At 38.0% G+C, this 23144-nt stretch overlaps 1 protein-coding gene across 4 annotated transcripts in view; it reads left to right on the forward strand.

The window, feature by feature from the left end:
- The window catches only part of GSK3B (glycogen synthase kinase 3 beta), a 269348-nt gene that overhangs the window by 115958 nt on the left and 130246 nt on the right, over nucleotides 1-23144 (forward strand). For all 4 annotated transcript variants that reach the window (XM_004480769.5, XM_004480768.5, XM_058295766.2 and 1 more), the window contains exon 3: nucleotides 16119-16202. In XM_004480769.5, the coding sequence (XP_004480826.1) occupies nucleotides 16119-16202 (84 nt within the window). The remainder of the gene's footprint in view (nucleotides 1-16118; nucleotides 16203-23144) is intronic.

A 23144-nucleotide genomic window follows, 5' to 3' on the forward strand; every position in this document is an offset into this window, starting at 1 on the left:
CTTTCCATGAATTTGTCCATCTCGTCTACATTTTCTAGTTTTTTGGCTTACATTTGACCGTAGTATCCTCTTATGATCTCTCTTATTTCTGCAGTGTCAATGGTAATGTTCCCCTGCTCATTTCTGATTTTATTTATTTGCTGCTTCTCTCTCTCTCTCTCTTCCTTCCTTCCTTCCTTTCTCTCTCTCCCTCCCTCCCTCCCTCTAGCTAAGGGTTTGTTGATTTTATTGGTTTGTTGATTCTCCGTTGTTTTTTTAATTCTTGATTTCATTTTTTTTTCCCTCTGATCTGTACTATTTCTTTCCTTTGGCTTGGTTTGGGATTAGTTTGCTGTTCTTTTTCTTCTTCCTCCACGTATGCAGTTAGATCATCAGTTTTAGCTCTTTCTTCTTTTTTAATGTAAGTGTTTCATTATGTATGTAATACATTAAAAAAGTCCTGCCTTCATGGTGTCCAATAGGTTTTGATATGTTGTGTTATCATTTTCATTCACTTCAAGATATTTCCTGAAGTCTCGTATAATTTCTTCTTTTACCCAGTGATTATTTAAGAGAGTGTTGTTTAATCTCATATATTAATGAGTTTTCCCTTTTACTGCCCATTATTGATTTTCTGCTTCATTCCATCATGATCAGAGAAAATGTTGTGTTTAAATTTAGTCTTCTTAAATTTATTGGGACTTGTCTTGTGACCCAGCATAGGATGTATCTTGGAGAAGGATCCATGTGCACCTGAAAAGAATGTATATTCTGCTGTTTTGGGGTACAGTGCTCTATAGAAATGTGTTAGGTCTAGTTCATTTATCATATTATTCAAGCTCACTGTTTATTTATTCTCTGTAAGATGTTCCATCCAGTACTGAGAGTGGTATATTGAACTCGCCACCTATTATTGTAGCAATATCTATTTCTTCCTTCAGCTTTGCCAGTGTGTGTCTCATATATCTTGGGGCACTGATTTTAGGTGCATAAATATTTAGTATAGTTATTTCTTCTTGTGGAATTGCCTCTTTTATTAACATACAATGACCTCCCTCATCCCTTATAACAGTTTTGCATTTAAAATCTGTTTTGTCCAGTATTAGTGTCATTACTCCAGCTCTTTTTTTGGTTACTATTTGCATGAAGTATCTTTTCCCAACCTTTCACTTTTAACCTGGTTGTGTCCTAATGTCTGAGGTGAGTCTCTTGTAGGCAACATATAGAGGGCTCGTATATATTTTATTTATTTATTTATTTTAATTTATTTTTTTATTTTTTAATTCATTTTTTTAATATTACATTCAAAAAATATGAGTCCCCATTGCTCATATTTTTTTAATCCATTCTATCAGCATATGTCTTTTGATTGGGGAGTTCAAGCCATTGACATTCAATGTTTTGACTGTAAAGGCATTACTTCATCCATTTTGACCTTTGGCTTTCTGTTCTCATATCGTACTATTGTCTATCTTTTTACCCTTTAGTTTATCCTTTCTAATAATCTTCTTTTCTATATTCTCCAAGTCTCTGCCCCTTGATTTTTTTTTTCCTTTCAGACTGCAGCGCTCTCTTTAGTATCTCTTGTAATTTTGGTCTTTTGGTAACATATTCTATCAGTTTTTTGTTAGTGACGATTTCAAACTCCCCTCCCCCCTTTTAAAAAACATTTATTTCTCAACCCCCCCCCCCCCCCCCGTTGTCTGCTCTCTGTGTCCATTCGCTGTGTGTTCTTCTGTGTCCACTTCTGTTCTTGTCAGCAGCCTGGGAATCTGTGTCTCTTTGTTACATCATCTTGCTACATCAGTTCTCCATGTGTGCGGCACCACTCCTGGGCAGGCTGGACTTTCTTTCGTGCTGGGCGGCTCTCCTTACGGGGCGCACTCCTTGCACGTGGGGTTCCCTTACGCGGGGGATACCCCTGCGTGGCAAGGCACTCCTTATGCTCATCAGCACTGTGTGTGGGCCAGCCCCACACGGGTCAAGGCTTCCGCCTTTGCTTTTGAAGGACAGCTTTGCCAGATACAGAATTTTTGGCTGGTAGTTTTTCTCTTCCAATATCTTAAATATATCATACTACTTTATTCTTTACTCCATGGTTTCTGATGAGAGGTCTGCCCTTAATCTTATTGAGGTTCTCTTGTATGTGATGCTTTGCTTTTCTCTTCCTTCTTTCAGAATCTTTATCTCTTGATATTTGTCATTCTGATTAGTAGATGTGATGGGATAGGTCTGTTTATTTTTTTTCTGTTTGGGGTGTCTTGTCCCTCTTGGCTATTGATATTTATGTCTTCTATAAGGGTGGGGAGGATTTCAGTCATTATTTCCTCAAATATTCTTTCTTCCCCTTTTCTCTTGTCTTTCTGGGACACTAACAATTTGTATGTTTTTGTTTTTCATATTGTCATTAAATTCCCTGAGATCTTGTTCCAATTTTTCCTTTCTCTTCTCTTTCTCTTCTCCTGTCTTTTCTAGTTCAGATGTTCTGTCTTTGAAATAACTAAGCCTGCCTTCGAGCAATTTAAATCTGCTCTTATGTGCCTCTGATGTGTTTATAATCTCATCCAGTGCTCTTCCATTCCCATGAGTTTGTTACTTTTCTTTGCAGACTTTCAGATGGTTCTTTATGCTCACCCAGTGTCTTCTTAATATCCTTTATCTCTTCAGTCATATTTTCTTCCAATTCTTTAAATTGATTTAGGAGAGTTGTATGATTATCATTGATTAATTGTGTTAAATTATGTATGTCTTTAGGATATTTGGTTTGTTCCTCTGTCTTGGCTATCTCTTCATGTTTCCTAGTATGGTTTGTAATTTTTGCTGATATCTAGGCATTTGAATATGTTGGTGAATTTACTCTGATGGCCAATTTCTATCTCTTCCCTATTGTTAATTATTTTCTCATACCTCTTCTTTGATATTTGATTCAACATCCTAAGTCTTTAACATTTCCCAGCTTAAGATTTCAAAATCGTGCCCGGGACTCTAATGAGGTACAGATTTTCCCCCAGAAGTTAGAGATCTGAGAGGCCCAAGTGTAGTATTTGGCCAGTGCAATTTATAGACCATCCAGCTGATGGTGCTCCTTTCCAAGGAGCTGTATCTCTCTTGGGTTTCCTTTGTTTTGGTCTGTCCAGAGCTGAAATTCAAAGTAGACTCCACTGGCCAAATTCACTGAAGAAAAGCGCCCCGAATCTCTCTCCCTTTTCTCTTATGACATCAGACAGGGACGAAGATTTCTGCTCCTTTCTCATTCAGCTACAGTGAGCCAGGGATTTTATCCCTCTTTATTGTTTTGGGTTCTCTTTCTCCGTTCTTCACCCTCCTGGGAGTTGTGAAGCACTGTACTGGTCTCCTGACCAGCAAAGCAAGTCCCTCACGCAGCTTTTGGTTCTTTCTCTGTTGATTTTGTGAGAGAGCTGAGCCTTGCCTGCCTAATTCTACGCCATCTTCCCACAATCCTCTGTTGAAAAATATTTTTAAAAATATTTAACACCATTGATCTGTAGTTGTAAAAATATAAAAAAACTCTAGATAGTATATAATAAATACCTTATTATTGGCAAGCGCTAAAGGGATTTAAGAAACAGGAAGAGATTGGTATGAGTTGGAGCACCTAGGGATAGCCTCCTGAAAAAGGTGGAAGTTTAAGTAGGAAATTGAAAAGGATGGGTAGGAAAGCAGACTTGGCTCAACAGATAGTGTCCACCTACCACATGGAAGGTCCGTGGTTCACACCCAGGACCTCCTTGACCTGTGTGCAGCTGGCCCACGTGCGGTGCTGATGTGCACAAGGAGTGCCGTGCTGCGTAAGGGAGCCCCACGCGCAAGGAGTGTGCCCCGTAAGGAGAGCTGCCCAGCGCGAAAAAAAAGTTCAGCCTGCCTAGGAGTGGCGCCACACACACGGAGAGCTGATGCAGCAAGATGATGCAACAAAAAGAGACACAGATTCCTGTGCCGCTGACAAGAATAGAAGCGGACACAGAAGAATACACAGCAAAATTGACACAGAACAGACAACTGGTGGGGAGGGGGAGAGGAGAGGAAAAAAAATCTTTAAAAAAAACCATGTGTTAAAAAAAAAAAGGATGGGTAGAATGTGTGTAGTTGGGAGGAGGGCTGAGACATTCCAGTGATGGTAAATGTGATCGGTGGCTTAGAATTGGTAATGAACAGTGGTTCAGGAAGAATGATAACGAATGTCCAGATTGTGAAGTGATTTAGACTTTCTCCTATAAATATGGTCATCTGTCTCAAGCATGTACTCTTTTCTATCTCTCAACTTGGAATGAAAATGCAGTTGATGTTTTGGGAGATTAAATGTGGCATGGGTCAGGGTGGAGAGAATTTAGAATTTAGAAATTAATAGCGTAGGTATAATGTGGTAAAAACTGGAACTGATAGAAGCAGGCTGATATAAGGGACATTTTAAGGAATCAACACACAGCCTTTTGACTAGATATGTAGAGTATGTAGGAATGGCAATAGAAAGAGGATCATGTCAAGGTTTTATTTTTATTTATTTATTTATTTTTTAAAGATTTATTTATTTATTTAATATCCCCCCCTCCCCTGGTTGTCTGTTCTTGGTGTCTATTTGCTGCGTCTTGTTTCTTTGTCCACTTCTGTTGTCGTCAGCGGCACGGGAAGTGTGGGCGGCGCCATTCCTCAGCAGGCTGCACTTTCTTTCACACTGGGCGGCTTTCCTCACGGGCGCACTCCTTGGTGGGGCTCCCCCACGCGGGGGACACCCTTGCGTGGCACGGCACTCCTTGCGCGCATCAGCACTGCGCATGGCCAGCTCCACACGGGTCAAGGAGGCCCGGGGTTTGAACTGCGGGCCTCCCATGTGGTAGACGGACGCCCTAACCACTGGGCAAAGTCCGTTTCCCCATGTCAAGGTTTTAATCCTGGGTGCCTAGTTGAGTAAAGATAATACTGGACAAAGAAAGGAATAGATAGGATATTATATTCTTGTGTAAGTAGTAAATCAGTACTAAAGATTCCAAGTGGTTACCAAGGATAGATAAGTGGTTTTCTTTTTTCTTTCTTTCTTATTTTTGATAAGTGGCTTTATTACATTTTAAATCTGTCCTTTTTATGACAGAATGAATCTTACTGTGTGCATTTTAAACATTTTACTAGATAAGTTGTGGGTTTACAGAAAAATCATGCATAAAATGATACGTTCCTATATACCACCCTGTTATTAATACCTTGCATTAGTGTGGTGCACTAATGTTTTAATTAATTAAATCACATTTATACTTATACTATTAAGTATTGTTCATGGTTGCCATAGGGTTCACTGTTTGTGTTATATAGTCCCATGGATTTAACAAAAAAAATTTTTATTCTAGTAACATATACAACCTAAAATTTCCCCTTTTAATCATATTCAAATATATAATTCGGTGATATTAATTATGTTCACAACGTTGTGCTGCCATCACTATCAGTCATACCAAAACTTTTCCATAATCCCACATAGAAACTCGGTACGATTTCCTTCTGTTTTATTCAGAAGACTGTTAAGTAAGATCTTAGGCTAGGCTCTCAGGATTTAAAAAGGAATAAATATGGGCTCTTTCTGACAGTATATTAAATATGTACAGTTTTCACAGTTTTCTTTTATTCTGATGTTTAACAGGCTACTACATCTTTACAATATTCTGTAATGAAGCTATATAACTCCCTTTTCCTTCTCATGATTTACTCCTCTCGTTCAACACAATTATTTGCCTTCTCTGTAACTATACTTAAGCAGTTGATGTTTCTAGAGAAAACTGCACAATGAAGCTACTTGGTTTCACATGAAAATTTTAACCACAGACCTCAAATGCACCATAGATACTTCTAAACAATTCTGCTACATTTCCCTAGTCATTCCTTTCCCAATTTCTCAAGGGATGTTTCACACCCTTTTCTCTCTCTTGAACAACTTTGTTGAGGTATCATTTACATGCTAAAAAATTTATCCATTCTAAGTATACATTTAAGAATATATATTTTTAAAGATTTATTTTATTTATTCCCTGCCCCACTCCTTCCCCCCATTGTCTGCTCTCTGTGCCCATTTGCTGTGTGTTCTTCTGTGTCTGCTCATATTCTCATCAGGCGGCTCCAGGAACCAATCCTGGGACCTTCTGGAGTGGGAGAGAGGCGATTACTCTCTTGTGCCACCTCAACTCCCTGTTCTGCCACATCTTATTTTCTTTCCTCTGTGTCTCTTTTTGCATCATCTTGCTGTGCCAGCTCTCAGCGTTGGCTGGCAATCCTGCGCAGTGTGGCTTTCCCGCACTGAGTGGCATTTCCACACGGGGGCATTCCAGCATAGGCCGGCACTTGGCATGGGCCAGCTTGCCCTCACCAGGAGGCCCCGGACATCAAACCCTGGATCCTCCTATATGGTGGATGGGAGCCCAATTGGTTGTGACACATCCTTTTCCCACATTTAAGATTTTTAAATAAACTTACAGAGTTGTCCAGGCCATCACCACAATTTAGTTTTAGAATACTCCATCACCCCAGAAATGTGCCTTGTCCCCATTTGTTATCAGTATTTGTTCCCACCTCCCAGCACCATGACCTGCTTTCTGTCTCTATAGATTTGTCTTTGCTGAAATTTTCATGTGCCTTTGTGTCTGGCTTCTTTCACTTAGTATAATATTTTTTGGGTTCATCCATGTTGTAGCATGCATCAATAATATGTTATTTTTATTGCTGAATAGTATTCCTTTGTAGGAATACACCTACATCTATCTGTTTATTCATCTGTCTGTTAATGGACATTTGTGTTGTTTACAGCTTTTGTGTATTATGAATGATGCTGCCATGAATATTATTGTACAAGTGTTTGTGTGAACATATGCTTTCATTCCATCTTGGCAGATACTAGGAGTGGAATTGATAGGCTGTAACCTAGCATAGGATATGAGGTTAGGTTTTCTAACTTTTAAAGAAACTGTCTTCCAAAGTGACTGTAATTTTATATCCCTACTGGCAATATGAAAATTCCAGTTTCTTTATATCCTCATCAACACTCGGTATTGTCAGTTTCCCCTGCCTCCTCCACCCCCACATGGCTCCCTCATCTGTTTGCTCATTGGTTTTGTTTGTTGTTTGCTTTTGTAGTCTGGTCCTTGTTTTTGCTCTTTGTATGCTTGTTTTTTGCTCAATGTCTGTTTTTTGTTTAGTAGGCACTGGGACCCGAATCTGGACCTCCCATGTAGGAGGTGGGTGCTCAACTGCTTGACCCACATCTGCTCCCTGCTTGTTTTCTTTTTCTTTTTCCTTGTTGTCTTGCCTTTTTTTTTTTGTATTTTCTTTCTTTTTTTTTCTTTGCTCATTGTTTTTGCTCATTATCTGCTCCATGTCTGCTCGTTATCTGCTTGTCTTTTTTTTTTTTAAGATTTTAAAAAATATTTCTTTTTCTCCCCTCCCCGCCCCCCCCATTTGTCTGCTCACTGTGTCCATTCACTGTGTGTTTTGTGTCTGCTTGCATTCTTGTCAGTGGCACCGGGAGCCTATCTCTCTCTCTCTCTTTTTTTTAAAGATTTATTTTTACTTTTTTCTCTCCCCTTCCCCCCCCCACCCCATTTGTCTGTTCTCTGTGTCCATTTGCTGTGTGTTCTTCTATGTCTGCTTCTGTTCTTGTCAGCGGCCCCGGGAATCTGTGTCTCTCTCTTTGTTGTGTGATCTAGCTGCCTCAGCTCTGTGTGTGCGGTGCCATTCCTGAGCAGGCTGCACTTTCTTTAGTGCTGGGTGGCTCTCGTTACAGGGTGCACTCCTTGCTCATGGGGCTCCTCTACACGGGGGACACCCCTGCGTGGCAGGGTACTCCTTGCATGCATCAGCACTGCATGACGGCCAGCTCCACATGGGTCAAGGAGGCCCTGGGTTTGAACCGTGGACCTCCCATGTAGTAGGCAGATGCTCTATCCATTGAGCCAAGTCCACTTCCCCTGTGTCTCTTTTTGTTGCATCATCTTGATGCATCAGCTCTCCGTGTGTGCGATGCCACTCCTGGGCAGGCTGCATGTTTTTTGCGTGGGGCAACTCTCCTTATGGGGTGCACTGCTTGGGCGTGGGGCTCCCCTATGCGGGAGACACCCCTGTGTGGCATGGCACTCCTTGCGTGCTTCAGTACTACATGTGGGCTAGCTTCACCACATGGGTCAGGAAGGCCCTGGGTTTGAACCCTAGACCTCCCATGTGGTAGGGGGAGGCTCTATCCACTGAGCCAAATCTGCTTCCCTACTTGTTGTCGTCGTCTTTTTTTTTTTTAAAGATTTATTTATTTCTCTCCCCCCCCCCCCCCCCCCGTTGTCTGTTCTCTGTGTCTATTTGCTGTGTCTTCTTTGTCTGCTTCTGTTTTTGTCAGCGGCACAGAAATCTGTGTTTCTTTTTGTTGCGTCATCTTGTTGTGTGTCAGCTCTCCGTGTGTGTGGCATCATTCCTGGGCAGCCTGTACTTTGTTTCAGCTCTCCTTACGGGGCGCACTTCTTGTGCATGGGGCTCGCCTACGCGGGGGACACCCCTGCATGGCAGGGCATTCCTTGTGCGCATCAGCACTGCGCATGGGCCAGCTCCACACGGGTCAAGGAGGCCCGGGGTTTGAACCGCAGACCTCCCATGTGGTAGATGGATGCCCTAACCACTGGGCCAAGTCCGCCGCCCTTACTTGTCTTCTTTAGGAGGCACTGTGACCTCCCGTGTGGGAGGTGGGTGCTCAACTCCTTGAGCCACAACTGCTCCTCATCAGTTTTTAATTATAGCTTCTCTACTTAGTATGTAGTGATATTGTGATTTTCATTTGTGTTTTCCTAATCATTAATCATAATGAACATCTTTAAGTGTGCTTATTAAGTCTTCACATATTTTCTTTGGTGAAATGTCTTCACATCTTTTGCCTATTTTTTGTTTGTGTTGTTTTCTTATAGAGTTGTAAGAGTTTTAAAAATATATGTGTGTATATACTTGTATATGTGTATACATTCTGAATACAAGTCCCTCATCAGATACAGGATTTGCAGACACTCTGTGACTTGTCTTTTTATTTTCCTAATGGTTTCTTTCAAAGAGTGAACGTTTTTAAGTATCAGGTTCACTTTATCAGTTATTTTCGTCTATCAGTCATGCTTTTGGTGTCTCAAAGATTTTTTTCCCTCCAGAAATTTAATAGTTGTAGCCCTTTTATTTAAGCGTATTATCTTTTTAAAGTTGATTTTTGTTGTTTGGTGTGAGGAAATAGAAAAAGTTTGTTTTGTTGCATATAGTAATTGTAATTTGTTCTTTAAAATTTGAATTCATCAGAGGAATCATCTGTGTCTAGTTTTTTCTCTGTAGGAAGATTTTTAGTTACTATTCAATTTCTTTACATGGTACAGGAGTATTCAGATTTTCTATTTCATCTTGAGTGAGTTTTGGTAATTTCTCTCTTCCTAAAAATTTGGTCATTTTACCCAAGGTGTCTTAATTCATTGACAGAAAGCTGTTCATACTATTGCCTGTGATCTTTTCATTTTTATATTGACAATAATGATGTTCCCTCTTCTTTCCATATATTGGTAATTTGGGTCCTCCCTTAAATGCTTGCCCTTTTGCTTGCTTGCTGTTCTCTCTCTTTTTCAAGCATGTGCTTTATCTCTCTCTTTCTCTGTTAAATCTTAGTTTAAAAGTTTATCAGTGTTATTGATATTTTAAAAGAATTAATTTGGTTTTATTTTTCTACTTCATTGGTTTCTGCTCTGATCTTTATTATTTCCTTCCTCTTGCTTTGTGTTTAATTTGCTCTTTTTCCAGTTTCTTAAAAATGGAAACTTAGATTGTTGACTTGAGACCTTTCTTCTTTTCTGATGTGTGTGTTGAAAACTACAAATTTCACCATAAGCACTGTTCTAGCTGCAGACCTTATGTTTTGACATGTTCAGGTTTCATTTTCATTTAGTTCATAATATTATCTAATTTCCCTTATGAGTTTTCTTTAATCCATGAATGATTTAGAAGATGTTACTTAGTTTCCAAATATTGAGGGATTTCCCCTATTTCTTTCTGTTGGTGGTTTTAAATTGAGTTCCATTGTGGTCAGTGTCCATACTTTGAATTATTTCAGTTGTTTAAATTTATTGAGACTTGTCTTATATCTTAGCAAATGAGCTCTTATGGAATAATTCCATGTATACTTTAAAAGAATGTGTAATTAGACTGTTGTTTGGTAGAGATCTCTATAAATATCAATAGGTTGAGTTGATTGCAGTGTTACATATCCTACTGATTTTCTGTTCAGTTATTCCAATAATTTTTGAGAGTGACTATTAAAATATCAAACTCTCATTATTTTATTGTTTATGTCTCCTTTCAAGTTGGTTAGTTTTTGTTTCATGTATTTCAGTGCTTTGTTGTTAGGTATGTGCACATGTATAATTTTTATATCTTTCTGATGTACTGACCCTTCGTAATTTTGAATTGTCTCTCTTTGTCTAGCAATTAATATTGTCTTAAAATAAATTTGTTTGATAACACTGCCACTCTGGTTCTCTCTCTTTTTTTTTTTAAGATTTATTTTTCATTTATTTCTCTCCCCATGCCACCCCCATTGTCTGCTTCCTGTGTCCATTCTCTCTGTGTTCTTCTTTGTCCACTTGCATTCTTGTCAGTGGCACCAGGAAACTGTGTCTCTCTTTGTTGCGTGATCTTGCTGCATCAGCTCTCTGTGTGTGCGGTGCCACTCCTGGTAGGCTGTGCTTTTTTCGCACAGGGTGGCTTTCCTTGCGGGGTGCACTCCTTGCGCGTGGGGCTCCCCTATGCGGGGGACACCACTGCATGGTATAGCACTCCTTGTGCGCATCAGCACTGTGTGTGCCCTAGCTCACCACATGTGTCAGGAGGCACTCGGTTTGAACCCTGGACCTCCCATATGGTAGGCAGATGCCCTATCAGTTGAGCCAAATTCACTTTCCATCGTTCTCTTTCAGTTACTGTTTGTGTAACATACCTTTTTCCATCCTTTTACTTTCAGTCTGTTCATGTTTTTTTTTTTTTTAAAGATTTATTTATTTAATCCCCCCCTCCCCCCCGCCGGTTGTCTGTTCTTGGTGTCTATTTGCTGTGTCTTGTTTCTTTGTCCGCTTCTTTTGTCGTCAGCAGCACGGGAAGTGTGGGCGGCGCCATTCCTGGGCAGGCTGCACTTTCTTTTGCGCTGGGCGGCTCTCCTTAGGGGGCGCACTCCTTGCGCGTGGGGCTCCCCTACGCGGGGGACACCCGTGCGTGGCACGGCACTCCTTGCACGCATTAGCACTGCGCATGGCCAGCTCCACACGGGTCAAGGAGGTCCGGGGTTTGAACCGCTGGCCTCCCATGTGGTAGACGGACGCCCTAACCACTGGGCCAAGTCTGTTTCCCTGTTCATGTTTTTTAATTTAAAGTATGTCTCTTGTAGGTAAAATAAAATTGGAACTTTTGTTTTTGTCCAGTCTGACAAACCTTCCCTTTCAATGGTAGTACTTAATTCATTCACATTAACTTTAGGTTTTGATAAGATTGAAATTACCTCTGCCATTTTGATCTTTGTTTTCTCTATCTTTCATGTCATTTTGTTCCTGTCCTCATTTTCTGACCCCTTTTGTGTTTAGCAAATAATTTTAGTGTACCATCTTAGTTTCTCTGAGTTTTAATATTAAAAAGTAATTTTCAGTAGATGCTGTATGGATTACAATATGCATCTTAATGAAAATGGTTTACTTGAGATTAATGAGTTAAGACCCAATTCCAATAAAATAGAGCACCTTTGCTCCAGCGTAACTCCATTTTCTCCCCTTTCTGCTATGTTGTTATGTTTTACAATATACTGTTATTATTACTTTATATAATTTATGTCTTTTAATGAATTTAAGGAAAGAGAAGCAATACACTTGTGCGATCTTTTCTTTTCGTATTTTGTTACCATTTCTGGTGCTCTTCATTTCTTTTGTGGATTCATATTACCCTCTGGTGTCATTTCCTTTGAGACCAAAGAACCTTCTTTAATATCTCTTATAAGATACGGCTGCTACTTTCAAATTTTCTCCATCAAACTTTCCTGTTGTTTGTATGTCTCAGAATTTTTTAAAAATTGGACATTTTAGATATTATAATGTAGCCACTTTAGATTCTGATGTATTTTTAAAATAAACCTTTTAAAGATTTTTGTTTGGTCTCTTTTTGTGTCTTAACCTGTATTTATTTATTTGTTTGTTTATTTATTTATTTATTTTAAAGATTTATTTATTTAATTTAATTCCCCCCCCTTCCCTCAGTTGTCTGTTCTCTGTGTCTATTTGCTGCGTCTTGTTTCTTTGTCTGCTTCTGTTGTCAGCAGCACAGGAAGTGTGGGAGGTGCCATTCCTGGGCAGGCTGCACTTTCTTTCGCACTGGGCGGCTCTCCTTACGGGGCGCACTCCTTGCGCGTGGGGTTCCCCTACGCGGGGGACACCCCTGCGTGGCAGGGCACTCCTTGTGTGCATCAGCACTGCGCATGGGCCAGCTCCACACGGGTCAAGGAGGCCCGGGGTTTGAACCGCGGACCTCCCATGTGGTAGACGGACGCCCTAACCGCTGGACCAAGTCCGTTTCCCTTACCCTGTATTTAATAATTTTTCTCCTCCCAAGTGTACAGCCCCTAAATTTTGTGTTACATATTTTCATTCTAATTTTTGTTTTTAGCCTGACTTCCCTTTGCATAGCTTAGTGGTCAGCAAATGTTTGGTCAGAGGTTTTGCTCAGCAGTCTTGAGCTTACAAGGTTTCCATCTTTTACCAGTGATTTTTGCGTGTGTGTTGGGAGGGTACTTTCATAACTCAGGCAGTTTTTAAGTCTACCTTGGCTCCTACTTTCTCCTTGGCCCTCTCAGGTTTCTCCTGCACATGTGTAGTCTCTCAGTCAGCCAGGGATGTGCGGAGAGCCCCTCTATGCTTGTCTCATTTTCAGCATCTCCCTGTTAAATTTCTGGGTGTTCTGCCTGCCTTTTATTTTCCTAACAGCCTCAGGTTAGCAGAGCCACAGGCTCTTTCCCGCTTTTTGTTATAAAATTTGCTATTTTTGCTGCCAGTGCCACCAGGCATGGGCTTCTGCTCTTTGTTGTAAATGGTGGTAGCACAGTCTGGCAGCCAAGCTCCTGGTTTTTACTGCTAGCCTTGCAGCTGTTAAACTACCTCAGTGATTGAGCCTGGCAGGTTAGGACACTCTCTCTCTGTTCTCTAACTCCAATATCTAGCAATTTTTTGTGAATAAATGCTTTTCAACTTCTTTTTCACTGTTGACCAATTTCTAAAACCCTGAAATACTTGTTTTCTACAGTATTGTGCAGTTTTTTAGGTGTTTTTTGGAGGAATGGATTTGCTAATCTCTTTACTCTGCTATAGAAATCTTTCCTCTTTTCTTTTTAAGCAATCTAACTCCTTTGTCCTGCCCTCACACTCCTTCCACCTCTACTTTGCTCCACTCTAGTCAGGCTTATGTCACCATTGTTCTACTGAAACCAGTGGTGTATGGTCACCAACATCTTGCGTTTGCTGTAATAGATTGTCAGTTTTCTGTTTTAATTTTTCGCATTCTCTCAGCAGCTTTTAACATAAATGAATCTTTCCCTTTTTCTGAAAACTTTCTTTACTTGACTTTTGAGAAGCCATTTTCTCTTGTTTTTCCTCCTAATTTCCTCCCACTCCGCTTAGTCTCCTTCCTTTTCATATCTATGAATATTTGTTTTTCCTATATGAATTTCTTTGCTGACACTATCAGGCCCCCTTGCTTTAAATCCCCTTTATATAGATGACATACAGGTGCATATTTCTAGCCCCAATTTCAATCCTGAGACTTTTGTATTTTCATTTAGATGTCTAAAAAAGATTTCAGACTTAATAGATAGAAACAGAGTTCTTAACACACCCTCTCTCCTTGAAGTTTATTCTCTTCAGTTTTTAGAATGATCTTTTAAAAAGGTGAATTAGGCTATATTGTCAGTGCCTGCCTGTCTGACCTTATCTCCTACCTCTCTCTACCTTAGGGCATTGCTGCAAACCACATTATCATTCTGGCTGTTTCTTGACTATGCAAAGCCCCCTTCTAGACATTTACATTTGGAGTTTTTTATGATTGCAAATTTCTGTCACATTTTATCTCCTTTGTGAGATTTTCTCTAACTTCTCTATGAACTATAGCCCCTTCTCTCCATCAAGTTTTACAGTCTGCCCCTTCTTTGTTTTCATAGATCTTATCACAGCAGGAAAGTATATTGTTTCTTCCTTCCTCTATTGACTGTTAAGCTTCACAAGGGTAGAAATTTTGCTAATATTGCTTATTACCTTATGTTTAACACTGTGATTGGTGCATAGAATGTGTTTACATTATTTGTAGAATGACAGTGTTTCTTCTCTGGAATTGTCATGGCATTAGTGAACTAATAAAGAATGATTTGGTGAAAAGGATGATATGGCAGAAATGGCTAGGGTTGGGATAGTTGTATATTTAAATGCCTACCAGGCATGAAACTTGTTTGGCTAACATTGGTTTGATTAATACTTATAAGATACTCTATGGAATTTATATTTTAGACCTTGTAGGGAATTGTAAAGTGAGAAATTTTAATCATTCTTTTAAAGAAGAGTAAGGGAAGATAAATATTTAGAAGCAGGATGAATATTTGCTTCCCTTATGTATTCTTCTTGATCAGTGGTAGATTACATAATCTAACATAACTTCTGTTATTATCTGAGAATTTCATAGGTCTCTGTTAACCTTGGTTAATGAGTCTGGAAAAATAAATAGCTCATTTTAAGGTGGTTGGCTTACGCTGAAAGTTATCAGTCTTAACTGTGTATTTTGAGAGGGTTGAATAAGAGTCTGGCATCATTTATTATCTTTGTTAAAGTGATTGTACTGTACTCTCTGAGTTTCATTCTGTTTATTGCATCATTTAAGCATTTTATAGTAAGTAATAAAATGAAAGATTGATGTCTTATAGAAGAATTTAAAATATCACTGTACATAAGCCCAACTGAAGGCCATTGTAAAGGGCCAAAAGCAATGTCCCTGAGTTTCCTATTTTCTGAGAGGGGATATGCTAGAACAACTTTAGAACCTATTGGATGTTTGTAGAGGAGGAGGAACATTTGCTCATTTTGCTGCTATCTTCTAAGAACTGGAAGTTAGAGCAGTTTTGCTTATCAGGTTCCTGTTCCCAAGGTACCCCTCCAACCCCCCATTTTTTACCTTTTTCTAACCATATTTATTAACTGGATTTCTGACAGCCCAGTCTGTTGCTGGAATATATATATGCTCTGTTCAAAATTACTACTGCAAAATTTATGGTGTTAGGAAGTGATCATATTATTTGGTATTTTGTTTTCATGAAAATTGAACAGAACTTTGAAAAATTGTATCTTCTACAAATTTATCAGACTGTGCAGTTTATAGTATGCCATATTTAAACACTTTCCAAAACTTAGCAACAGCAACTGAGCTCTTTTTGTGGGGCTAGTCTTAGTCTTTTCACTATATCTTAGAAAAAAAAATTTTTTCCCAAGAATTTTTTATTGTTGTTTATTTTTTGTTTTCTTCTTTTTTTCTCTCCTCAAATTTTAAGCATGCTAGAGTTACTCATTTGTTTGGTGAGAAGTTTGATTTTTATTATTGTTCCAGAAGATTGCACTAGTAACAGCTCATCATTTCATTATGTGGCGTCCATTACTTCTCAAGTTATCTGTGTAGGAGTACCAATTTTAAATTTCTCCAATTTATCAAAGACTTGATACTTTTGTAAAATACAATACAAATGAATTATTAGAAAAAAGAAATAAGAAAATAAAAATACTGGCTCCAGTGTTTTATTATCAGATTCATAGATAAAAAATTACTCCGGCAGTAACTATAAAAGTTTCTAAATATTCTCAATTTCTGTGTTTACCTTATTGCAGAGCAGTAGCAAATTGTTTGTAGACTAGTAAATAGTTTGCAAACTAGTACTGGTCTGCCGACCATGTTTTTTAGTAGTTTAGCTATAACCTACTCTTTGTAGTGTTTAATGTTCTTTCAGAAGAATCTTAATTAATGTGATGAATAGCAGTTATCCATTAAAAAAATATTTTCATGTGTTTCCTTTTCAGAATCGAGAGCTCCAGATCATGAGAAAGCTAGATCACTGTAACATAGTCCGATTGCGTTATTTCTTCTACTCAAGTGGTGAGAAGGTAGGTCTGAAAGAAAGTATGTAAAAGAGAAGGTTTTATGATAGACTCGTTAATCTTCTAGAAGTAGTTTTTCTCCCGATTGAAAGTCTTGCTAATTGAATAGAATTTCACTGGTTCTAAGGCTAGGGTGTGGCCATTGAATGTCATTAGTTATATCAAGAAAATGTTAATGAGAAGATAAGGGGAATGAAGGTTTAAGAACTTCCTCCTTCCCTCTTCTGGGCTCAAAAAAAATATGTATATTTTAATTAAGCTTTTTATCTTCCTTAAGTGCTTATGGAGCCCCATGATAGTTTGCTTTGTTTTGGAGGGAGCAAAACTTATCATTTTGTTAAGTTGAAGTTCATTAGAGGAAAGGAGTAGCAGGAGGACATTGGTGAGGCCAGGTTAAACATTGGGAAGCAAGGTTAACTCAAAACTTGACCAGGGAAAGAGTTGGAAAAGGTATAGTATTACAGAGCTCATTATAACTAGTCACTATTTCCTAAACACTTAAGTCTGTGAAAGCAAAGAGTAATTAAGAAAGACTTCGTGCTATAAAATTTCCCCTTAGTCTTTCTCTTCAGAAGGTACAATAACTAATGCCATTGTACTCACTGGATATGGAAGCGTAGAAAATCAGTTTTTTTCTGCTGTACTTTAGTTTTTACTTTCTGCCCATCCACCATCCCTTCTTCCCAGACTCAGTCTTTCCTTATAGAAGGAGAGGTAATAAACCACTTGTTTGTTTTTTACTAAATAAATATAACTTTGAATAAATTCACCTAATTTCATCCATAAAATATGGATCAGATTTAATCCATAAAATAATCTAATGTTCCTTGAACCATAATGTCTCTTCATTTGTAGCCCACTTCCTTTTACTTTACATAAGTTTGCTTCCCAGTGTAATGGTGTCTAGTTGTTTTTCATTAAATTTTATTTGGATTGTTCCTTAGAAACTTTTTTTTTTCATTACAGACCTTGTTATAGGGTAGAGTACATATGTATTAAAACCAGGATTGGGATAGACACGCCAGTAGGTACATAATTTTTGTGTGACACAGCTAATATCCTTCAGCATTTATAATTAGCAAGTTGGTACTTTAGTGACACTTGTTTCTTGGTTGTCCTTTAAAAAGAAAATTAAGTGTTCCCTCTGTTGGTTTTAGGGGCTGCAAACCCTTGTGTCAGCATTTAAGCTCTTTTTTTCCTAAAGCCATTTACTTAGTTCATACCTTTTTTTTTTTTTTTTTAACCTAGCAATTTGCTTTGGCATGTCTTTACCTTTTACTTACACTTTCCAAATAAAATTATGGAATATCTGTTATGTGCACATACTATTGACAAGTAATTTTGCAACTTCATGGCTTTTTGTTATTGGTTACTAAATATCATAGCACCCAAGGGAGGAAAGTAAAGGTCAGAATTATCCATGGACCACTGTACTGGATATAGATTGATTTGCAAAGTCCTCCTTAAAAGCCCTTAAACATTTTCCCTTGATTATCTTATTTACTTTTATTTAACAAACATTTATATAGCATTCCCTATATGCCAGGCAATGTTTTATTAACTCACTTAACTCTTATGAAAGGGAAGAATATCCAACCTTATGACAGGGAAGCCAGTGGATGTGACTCAGGCAACTGAGCTCCACATGGGAAATCCGTGGTTCCATTCCCGGTGCCTCTTAAAGAAGACATGGAGCTGACGCCACCTACAGATGGGCATGTTCAGCAAACTGACACAACAAGATGAGGCAACAAGAGACTCTAGGAAAAAGATAAGGAGAGATACAACAAAGCTGGGATGGGAATGGAGATGGCTCAAGCAATTAAGTTGTAGTTACAGGTGCTTCCTAAAGATACAGCACACAGCAAGTGCAAGCAACCAGGGAAATTACGGGAGATGAACCAGAAGTGCAGTGAACTTCTTTCTTTTATTAAAAAGAAATCTACTTTCTGATATTTTATTTATCCTAGAACTTTCTCTTGAGAATTGTAAATTTTCCAAAGTGGAAAAAAAAAGTCACCTCTTAATTGTGGGTGGCCCCATTTTTTTTTCCAAAGGAGAGTTATGATATATATTACTGAAAATAATGATTCTTCCTTGTCCAAAAAAAAAAAAAAGTAGTAGTAAAGTTTTCTGAGGATATACTGAAATAGAACTTCCTGCAATCTTCCAGCCACACAAAGATAGTTTATTCTTACCCTACTTATGCTTTCTATTTCTTTTCTTCTGCATTGTTCAAGACAAACATGTCATTCAAGAGATCTAATAGTAAACTAATTCTCCCATTGGAGAATATGACTCCTGCTCTAGGATTGAGTTTTACCAGTTCTAACTTTCCAGGAGTAGGGTTCTGACAATACTTACTACATGTAAGAAAGGTATCTAAGTGTTTTATGAAATTCTTATTTTAAAAAAAAAAGGTGATTTCTCTCTCAGTGTAGCAATCCTATATTGGGTAGACGTTTTTCTAGAGGAAGCATTGTTTTTTGCCTATGTGTATATTAGAGAACAGTTTTGGGGGAAGAAATAGTAAATTTAAACAGTTTAAGATGCTCATAGACAGATACATGCATGACTTTGTAGGGGAGGGGCCTCTAAGTGGAGAGACAAGTTGACAGTGTGAGCTAGAGAGGGTATTTAGCCATGTGGCAGAGCTCTAGGGAGTTTGGGGGAGGAAGGGAGATGGTGTTGTTTGAAGCCAGGGCAGTGAAGGGCCAGCAATTGGGCAATATTGCTTTCTAGTTCTGGAATATGTTTAAAGGTGGCAGCAGTCATTACTTGAAAGAGCTGTAAGAAGCCATTGCCATTGGGTTGGGATCCAGGTTTTTAGAGTGTGGTAATATATTAAAGAACTCTTGGTAGAGATTGTTGGGAAGTTTTTTGGGGGTGGGGTCTCAAAAGCCGGGGGGAAGGTTTTGGGAAGGATAACAATGATAGGACCATAGCCTAAAGGAAAATGAGAAAGAGAACAAGAATTTTATGTTTCAGGATTATAGGGATGAAAGGCTTGGTTAGGTTCCAGGATGAATAAGATCAAATGTTTATGAGAATTTTTTTAATCCTTTCTAATTCTCTGTAATCATCTCTGAATCTTTTTCCCTCCCCGCCCCCCCCCCCCCCCCCCTTCATTCTTTTTCCTCTTTGGTCTTTGTCTCTTTTTGGGTCTCTGTTCCTTTCATTCTCGACTCTGTCACTGGATTTCCATCCCTCTCTCTTGGTCTATGTCATCCCTTCTATCTCACACTTGTCCCCACTTTATAACTCTGGGCTTTTATCTCTTTCTCTCTGGATTTCCATCTGTCTTGAGTATTTCCCTTCTATTCTTTGCTCTTGGCCTCTATTACTTAAAAAAAATTTTTTTCCCCACATAAGTGTACATTCAGTACTTCAGTCATTATTAGAGCAGTTTCATTATTATTATTATTATTATTGAAATAATGGACATTTTAAAGAAGGAAAGTTTTTCTACTATCACTGTCATTTTATTTTTCTACCGTTACTATCTTTGACTTCAGTTTCTACTTACATTCCATGTTTTACATAGTTATAGACATAGTTGTTTATAATGCTTAATATTCAACATTTTATAAGAGCTTTTTCCTATTGCTGTATAATATTTATAGTTATTTGTTATATAATATTCCATTGTGTGCCGTAATACTCTTAACTATTCCTCCATTGCTATTTTCAATTTTAGAATTGTAGCTAATGTGGGGCATATGGGAATCCTGTATATTTTTTATGTACTATTCTGTAATCTAAGTATCTTTAAAAAAAAAAAAAGAAAAGAATTGTAGCTAAGCTACAACAGCACTTTATCATTAATTTAGCCTATAAATACTTTTCAGCTTTTGGTGAAGTAAAGGTAGAAATGTTATATTTGGCAAATATTTTCACTGACCACCATTTAACTGAATTATGGAACACCTGTTTTGGGGACCTATTCTTTATTGTACTCCACCTCGCCATATTAAAGACTTTTTATTTAGGGATTATAAATAAACAGCTTTTAACTGTAATGAAGGAAAAGGGTAGTCAGTATAACTAGAAGGAGGAGGAGTAGGTCAGGACAGAGACTAGAAATAATGACCGAATAATTCTTAGTCTTAGTTTTATGTTTGGAAGTATTTGTGTTTATACTGTAATGGCTGGAATACTATGGAGTCAATTGATATACTCTAGATCACCCAACAGTTTTTTTGTATGTTTTTAAAAAATTGTAATAACATATAAATAACACAGATTTTCCCATTTACCGTTTTTATGTGTATAATTCATTGTCATTATTGACATTCATAAAGAGTACTGCCTTAACCCTATTTGTTACCAAAACCTTTTCATTTCCCCAAATTCTATACTCATTACCAGTAACTCTCCATTCTTCTTCTCCCAATCCCTAACCTCTAATCACTCCCTATCTCTGAATTTGCTTATTCTAGATAGGTCATGTAAGGGGACTCATACAGTATTTGTCCTGTGTGCCTTATTTCTCTCAGCATGATGTTTTCAAGGTCCGTCCATGTTGTAGCATGTATCAGAACTTCCTTCTGTTTTACAGATGAATAATATTCCATTGTATGTATGTACCACATTTTGTTTATCCATTTATCTGTTCATAGACATTTACAATATTTCCATCTTTATGCTATTGTGAATAATGCTGCTCTGAATATGGTTGTACAAGTATCTGAATTCCTGTTTTCTTCTTTGAGATATATATCTAGGAGTGGAATTGCCACATCATATGGTAATTTTGCCAAATTGCTTTCTACAGTGGCTCCATTTTTCATTCCCACCAACAATGCTCTTTTAAAAAACAAAAAACAACAATAGCTTTCCTTGAGAATGTGAAGTGGCATCTCCAGTAGGTTTTAATAACTCTGATTTAGTTCGATCCTCCCTGAGTAGAGATAACTGGGATTCTAGAATGTTTTGAAAGTCTGGACTTCTAATTTTTAAGACTTTTGAGAATTCCAGGTATTCCATAGAGTACTGTTTGTTTGTCTGTTTGTTTTTTCCCCCAATATTTGGCAGCAGAAACCTCTTTTCTCCCAAATCAAATTTTATGAGGAACCCCACTCGGCAGAACAGATAAAAACCAAAGTTGCTGTCATTGAAGCTGGAGACAGCTGATTTAGCCTTCCCTGAATTGTATCTCACTTCTGCAGAACCATAGGTCTCTGAGGGACATAGAATGAAAAGCATCTTGTATAAATTGGCGGTAGCCTTCGGTTTTATTTAAATAAATTGTTGTGTTTTTTTTTTTGAGAAAAATTTCTGTAACCTTACATGTAAAAGTATTTTACCTTGTGATTCATCCTGGTTTACTTGAATAATAGTCTTCCTTAGATAAAATTGTCCCTTCTACTTGTGTGGGAGACTTTAAATGAGGACTTCTTAACCTTTTTTGTTCCATTGACCCCTTTGCCTGACAGGTGAAAACCAGGGACCCATTATTAAGTCCATACTCTACTGTGTATTATTTAGTAAATATATCATACCTGCACCAACATGTCCCCACAAGAATAAGGTTTTTTTTGAAGTTAAATTCAAACTCATGGACCCCTTGTTAAGAACCCTTGGTTTAAATAGTAAAGACAGAAAATGGATTTCATACCAACTTCGTTCTGTTGATAGTAACTGTGTGTAGGGCCTTGTGAAGAAAGGTTGTACAACTGCTTCTAGTATCTGGGAGAATGCTGTGTTTGATTATGTTTGTCTGCCACTAGTCCTGGAGAGGAAGGGGTAATGGTAGCATATATGCCTAGACTCCATTCTGATGAATAAAGAGGACTGGTTTTGCAGGTAGAAATATTTGGGTTTACATTCCAGTTCTGCCACTTGATAGTGTGATTATGGGCGAGATATTTAGATATTTACCTTTCTAAGCTTTCCCCCCCAATCCTACTCTGAGGATTTTGTAAGGAACAAATATGATATTTATCAAGTACTTATCAATGTACCTGGCATAAAATTAACACTTAATAAATATTAGCTATTTTTATAAATTATTGCATTTAATAATAGCAAATACACAATGCACTTGCTCTATGTGAGATGTTGTCCTAAGCTTGTATTTTTTTTAAAGTTTCATCCATCATATAATCCATCTCTTCTAAGCTTTTATAGGTACTTTGTAACTCATTTTAAACCTCACAGCAACTCAGTGAGGAATGGGCACTAATACCCCCTTTTTAAAATTCTTCTAAGAAACTGAAGATAGTAGCAATTAAGTAACTTCCCCCCAGAGTCATACAGCTAGTAAGTGGCAAAGTTGGTAGTTAACCATAGTCACTCTGGCTCCAGTTGTGTGTTTTTAGTCATTATGCTATACCATTTAGTTTAGAATGTAGATTTCTCCAGAAGCCTATGTTAGAAATGTAATGTTTAAAAATATCTTAACATTGGGGAGTGGCTGTAGCTCAGTAGTTGAGCACCTACTTCCCATGCACAAGATTCTGGTTTCAGTCTCTGGTACCTCCTAAAAAAATAATCTTAACTATATTGATTGTTGAACAAGGGAGATTGTACAGTGTCTACTTGGGAGAACTTTTAGAAGAGAATAAGTAGACTTTTGCTATGTGATGGTGGTGGTGGTGGTGGAGGTGGTAGCAGCAGCTAAAACTTAGATGGTGCTTACTTTTTAAGCCAGGCATTAATCTAAGCATTTATATTCACTCATTTAATCTTCTCAACAGTCTATGAAGACAAGGCTCAGAGAGATTGTGATCTTACTGTAGGGTATCATAAGAGTGATTTAAGCCAGTATTTTAAACTTGTAGTCTGCAGGAAGTCTGTGAGCCTCTTAAAATGAGGATTAGAGCATATAAATTTATTAGATTCTTGAAGAGAGGTCTCTGGCCCTAAAAAGATGAAGAATTGGTTGAGCCATTCACCCAAGTGGCAAGGAGAAATGATTATAGCCAACTATGTAGATAGTTAAAATAA

The sequence above is a fragment of the Dasypus novemcinctus genome, chromosome 4, assembly GCF_030445035.2.
Source record: "Dasypus novemcinctus isolate mDasNov1 chromosome 4, mDasNov1.1.hap2, whole genome shotgun sequence".
Classification (NCBI taxonomy): domain Eukaryota; kingdom Metazoa; phylum Chordata; class Mammalia; order Cingulata; family Dasypodidae; genus Dasypus; species Dasypus novemcinctus.